The 6104-nt window shown below is 38.1% G+C and overlaps 1 protein-coding gene across 1 annotated transcript in view; it reads left to right on the top strand.

The window, feature by feature from the left end:
• KCNK1 (potassium two pore domain channel subfamily K member 1) overlaps window positions 1-3988 on the top strand; it is a 31539-nt gene extending 27551 nt beyond the window's left edge. The window contains exon 3 of the mRNA XM_014267450.3: window positions 1380-3988. Within this exon, the coding sequence (XP_014122925.1) occupies window positions 1380-1639 (260 nt within the window). The 3' untranslated portion in view covers window positions 1640-3988. The remainder of the gene's footprint in view (window positions 1-1379) is intronic.
• Window positions 3989-6104: the final 2116 nt, after the last annotated feature.

The following is a 6104-nucleotide window of genomic DNA, read 5'->3' on the forward strand; positions in this document are numbered from 1 at the left end:
ATAGCTTTGTCATTCTTCCTTGTGTTAATACATAGCTCCCATTTGATGTTATGACATAAAGTTTAAAATCAATTAATAAATTTTAGCTGTAGTGCTGATTTAGATGAGTATTCAGTATTAAAAAATTGATTAATGGTTCTTCTGAAAGGAAAAGGAGAGTGTTCCTGCCAGTGAATAATCTGTAACTACAGGTGAGATATTTATGCCTTTAGGCAACAGAACAGTGACCATATGGAAATTATAATCATTAATCTGTGTTGATTTTTCAGCACACTTGTGTTGAAAAATGTCCAGTGTGCAGCCCTTGGACGAGTGCATTCTGCTAATAGTTATACACTTAGCTTCTGCTTCATTTACCTTATTGAAATGATAAAATAAATAAGTAGTCATGCTCCTCATTGAACTGTAATGATCAGAAGTGGGGATCTAATGAATTACTGAGGTTAATAAATATCATTTTAATACCTTCCTTTAAACTATACACATTTATGGAGAATAAAAAAAAAAAAGAGCTCAGTGTACTGCTGGTCATAGAAATCTCCATTTCCAAAAGTCTCTGTCTGTGAGAGCTGACTATTACCTCTAAAACTCAGTCAATCAGTACATGGCTAAAGTCATCTGTAATACATTTTAGATAAGACTTCCAGGTTTTGTGTACCTCAGTAAAACATTGCAAATGCACACAAAAGATGGAGTAGCTGTGTCAGGTTTTTCAAATTCCAGGAGTAATTTTACAATAAGTTTTCATTTTGGTTTTATTGGGTTTGTACACATTCCTAGTTGCTTTGTTTTTCCAGGTGTTTCAGGGTGTTGTATGTCCAATAATTTTAGAGGAAAATAATTACAAAGTTTTCATGAGGCGACAAGGTAGTAAGTGATTTTTCCTGCTAAACTGATACGAATAACCAATAACCATAATTAGCTCCCATATTTTTACTTCTGCTTGTAATATATAGGAATATTGTGGTAAAAGTTTATTTCCCATCTTTTGATCAAAATCTTTTGAAGGCCACTTAATCATTAAAGTCCTAAGTAAGTAAGGGAGTGGCCTGTTGTAAATTTTTATTATTGCAGTTTTTTTAATGCCTTTACCTATGCTTTTTTCTCACACAGTTGTAAGGGATTTAAAGCCACTAGTATTTCTCTTTCTGTTTATGTTGGGTCTTCTAGTTGTAGAATTAGTAAAGGAAAAGAAACAAGGATGTCACAGTTCAAAGCTCTGAAATTATGCCATAAAGAAAATTAACATAATGGTCAGAGATGACAGGGGTGAGAAAAGTCACAAGCTCGATACTGGTCCAGCCCTACCTGGTTTGCTAATATAATTAATTTTTAATTTTTTTTTTTTTTTTTTTTTTTTTTTTTTTTTTTGCACTCAGGTTATCTGTTGATGGGCCTTATTGCCATGTTGGTGGTTCTTGAGACTTTCTGTGAACTCCATGAACTCAAAAAGTTTAGGAAGTTGTTTTATGTGAAGAAGGACAAGGAAGAGGACCAAGTGCATATAATGGAACATGACCAGCTCTCCTTCTCTTCCATCTCAGACCAAGCAGCCTCCATGAAGGACGATCAGAAGGCAAACGAGCCTTTTGTGAATTCCCAGTCCCCAACTTCCAATGACAGCTCTCTAAACAATTAATACACGGGTAGCCATACCAGTGTTTTGGTGCATTTATGCTACTTACCATAAGAAATAGAAAGCCTCGTATTTTTTTCTCAAATTATAAAAGCTGGAAGACTGTGCTACTTTAACAAGGATTTATCACTTCTGACATAGAAAAGACTTCTGGGAAAAATGTGGGAGCCACCCTGGGAAGAGGGAATAAATGTAAGATGTGGCTAGGAACATAAGGCCATTTTGGTTGAGGGATAAGGATTTAGGTGTACCCCATTCAGAGATGCCAGAGAGAAAGGCTTGCACAAGCAACTTTGTTGAACATCTTTAGGAGACTAGGCCTTCACTGACATCCAGCTCATTGAGTTAAATGCCCCATCTTGCAACTGGTTGACAGCAGATTTTGGGATGTGCACTTACAATAGTCACAGTTTTAATCCAATAGCTAGGATCTTAATCTGGAAAACATTTTCAGAGCAGTATCTCTAGATCTGGTGGAGGGGGGAATATCTAGGTCATCCCTCTATTACCCAGTAACTTGTAGGTGTAAACAATTATTCCAGGAAGGAAAAAATAATGCTGCAATCCCTCATTTGCCCATGCCATTTACATCTTAATTTCTTACTTCTTTAAAAGGGCCTCCAATCACCAGAAAAATGTTGTCCTGAAGAAAGTGTGCCTTGGGTCTTCCGTACTGCTTGTTTTTTGTATGAAATACTTTTCTGAGAGATAGCAAAAGCAACTCAAAGCTCTGGATGAGGTGACATGGTAGGGAAGGAAGACAGATGCATTTCAGTCTTCTGAAATGGGCAGGAGTGGGTATTTAGCTGCATGGAATGGAATGAAAACAAGTCAACAGATGCCACACGTGACTGGCACAGTCATGTGCTTGTGGCATTCTCCTGCTAGGTGGCTGAAACCTGCTCAGCAGAAGGACTCGGTGCTGTTCCTCCCACAGTCCAGCCCAGCCTGTGCTCTGCTGAGCTGGTGGGTACACGGAGGAACAGAAACAGCATCACCTTGAACAGAGCTCCTCTTTCTTCTTTTGCTTTTCTAACTGGTACTCGGAACACCTTGGAGGAGAAGGGAATGTTTCAGGGCAAAACAATTTTTCAGTTTTTCGCATGGCAAGAAAAAAGGAAAAATGTCATATTTGGTTCGGATGGAACCGAATTTTTTTCCCCTTGGGAAAAGTCACTAAGAAGTCAAGATCGTGCTCAACTTCTGAAGCTGGAACCTCTTTGACTGTAACAGCAGAGGTGTTTTAGTCCAGCTACCAGTCACTGTGCTGAATGCAGGGATCTCAGAGTGAATTTCAGTGAGCATGAGACAAGATTTAAGTGGTTGTAGTACTTTCTCTTCTGGCCTTAAGAATCTTATGATAGGGGAATCCTGATAATGCTTTGCAGTGAACAAAAGATCTGGAGCACAAATAGCCATAATAGGACAGCCTCCCACATAGGAACAGTGTAGAGGAGAGCCTTTTACCTGCAGCGCAAGCATGCCAGATTGCCTGTAATTTGGCTTTTAGTGTTTAGAGCTGAATAATAATTTACTGTAAAGAAAACAAATGCAGCGTGTCTAGATTTAGCGCACGTGGGAAAAATACTTGAAAGTAAATAACCCAAAATATACTGTGTTTGAGCTTAATTATAGCTAGCATCAAACAATTTTTTATATCTTTACTGGAAAAATTTACTTTATGGTTAAATCAGCTGAAAGTCTTCAATTGAAATTTATATTTGTAGAAAATCAGAGCTAAAGGTTTTGGTTGTTTTGAGTTTTATAGATTAGGTGAGAGCATATTGTGTTTGCATGTTCCCAGGAAAGTGGCTATTTTTATACTGCTTAGGTTAACACAGTTCTATTTATAATGAATGTTAACCAATATATATGTACATATATACATAAATATATTTATATACTGTACATATATCATAAATCACCAGAGTCTAACAGACTTAGGAAAAGCATTTTAGATAATTTTTCCCCTAGTCTCCTCTTTATACAGTCAATATTTGAAAACTATGGCATTAAAATGACACTGACATAAAATTATGAGTACTGTACTATAAGAAACATTTATACTATTTTTTTTTGTGGGACTTTATTGATTGTTTTCAGTACCTTAAAATTCAAAATTTCTTTTAATTTCCGTGTAATATTGAGCTCTAAAGGATATGCACAGATGTTAAATGATACACAGAGTTACTTTTGCAGCGTGTACACAAATACAAAATGTAGACACATGAAATGAAAGCACAGAATTCAAAGCAGAAGCGATAAACTAAGCAGTATACTGTGATTGTAGGTTAATATTTGTTATTTTAAAATTAAATAAAAAGTCTGGCTTTTGCCTGCCTGCACTATGAAGTGGGAGTATTTTCTTTAGTGGCATGTGTGCCTTGAAGAAATCCTGTCTGCGTTTGTGCATCCTTTAGTTAGCCTTCTTCAGCTCAGGGAGGCTCTGTTAATGCCAGTGTTGTACCTAACCTTGATATTAATTGTGGCTTAGTATTGTTATTCCTTTAAAAAAAGAAAAAAAAAGAAGAGCAATCCAAGGTATGTTTGGTTTTGTTTCAGAGGCTGACTGATTATAGCAAATAAAAAATAGTGACATAGCATTTGTCCTGTCCTTATGAACCAACTGCTCCAATTTGAGAAATCTGCAAAACTGGTGAAAATAATGGCCCTCATTTCATACAGCTTTTACATCTTCACATGAAGTCAGCATATAAGATGAGTTGAAACTGGAATCCAGATCAGAAAGAGAAAGATTATCGTGCAAGAACTTCAGTATAAAGTGCATCCCTTACCTGGAGGCAAACTGTGAAGCAGGTGCATGTAAACCCAGATGGAGGGCATGGCTCATAAAGCAATGGTGCTGAAAAAAGTCACAAGAGAGAGATAGAAATGCAAGCAAATTACTTGTACATAAAAGAATTGCCTGGATTCTGTCCTCACTCTCCTGTCTTCAGTTGGTCCAGGCATATATCCCATTAATAGCTTTATTCCTGTGCTACAGCTGACATTTGCCATCTTCTCGTTGTCTGTCAGTCATTAAATACAAACTTGTTTTATTGTTATTTCAAGGGAAAGGACTGGCAGGATATTCATTGTGTTGGAGGAAAGAAAATGGAAAAACCCACTGGAGTTTTGATTTTGGAGCTGAGTGACAGCCGTGTTGTCCGTTAATGAACGTGTTCTCTTTCTAAAGTTTCTTCCAGATGTCCACCAGTGGCACCTTGTGTGGGCACTGAAGACTTGCTGGAGGTTGAAATGAGTTATTTTCTAAGTAGATCATTCCAGAGACTGGGTTGGTTTGCAGCTTTAATGTCAGCACTGCAAAACCTCCCTAGCTGGGTGCTTATGTCAGAGGACTTGCATAAGAGCAGCAGTTCTGGAGGGCATTAAATATTTGTCCAGCCCAGTGTTTGGTCTCTGGCAATGGCCAGGAGCAGGATGTGAACTTGTGTAAGGAAAAAGCAAGTGTGTATTAACCATTGCCCAGGATGTTCTAGCTCCCAGCAGTGTGCAGCTCTGGATCCATGACAGTGTCTAGGAGGAAAGGGAAGTCAATGTAGGTGTGGTGTGTGGTAGAGATTCTGCACTGAGGTGCCTGCTCTCTGCTTAGGTCAGTGAGAGATTGTCCTGCACAGGATCACATGGAGATTTCCCACAAAGCTGTTTCAAGTTAGGTGCTTTGCAGTTAGCAGGTAACTTGTGGGGAATGGGCTCCTGAAAAATGGAAGGAAGGCAAAAAGGGGAAAGGGTAAAGCCTTTTATGTGCTGTTACTTGGACAGAGCTGTTCTCTAGGTAGATAGGAACTTGCACAAAACCTGTTTGCTAATACCAAGTTTTGAATTTACATGTTACAATTTGCCTTGTAAACAGTTGCCACAAATGTAGTGAGATAAGTTGTTAAAAATACCACTGCCCTAATGTTATTCCATTATTCATTCTTCTAGATTCTGCTTTCTACTGAAGCAAAATAAAGCAAAAAAAAAATACTGTAATGGGAAGCAGTATTATTCCAAGTGTGCACCATTACAAGAAAATGGGGTTTCTCTTCTCTGCACTACCAGTACTATCAGTATTGCAGCATATATCATAAAGCTTCTAGATAGCAAAAAAATTTTCTTGTTGCTTGTTTCAAACAGAGACCATATTTTTGAGATTCTGGAGACTCCTTCTGCAAAGCATTAAGTCTTGCTTGATGCAGATTAGGTGTCTATAATTTTGATACCTACTGTGTCAGTCTCATTGCTTCCTAAGTTACCATTCCACTTACTTTTTATCACAGAGTTCCTACCACAATTATCTTCAAAGGTCATTGTGTTACCACTGAGTGTGAGGACTGCAATCCTTTGCTGGTGATGGTGCAGGTTTGCCAGGGCCATTGCCTTAGCTGATAACAAGACGATCTCACCGGTGGCAGTGAGATCATCTGGGGCCAAGTGACAGCTTTGGGTAATGAGGAGGGACAGT

The sequence above is a fragment of the Zonotrichia albicollis genome, chromosome 3, assembly GCF_047830755.1.
Source record: "Zonotrichia albicollis isolate bZonAlb1 chromosome 3, bZonAlb1.hap1, whole genome shotgun sequence".
Classification (NCBI taxonomy): Eukaryota; Metazoa; Chordata; class Aves; order Passeriformes; family Passerellidae; genus Zonotrichia; species Zonotrichia albicollis.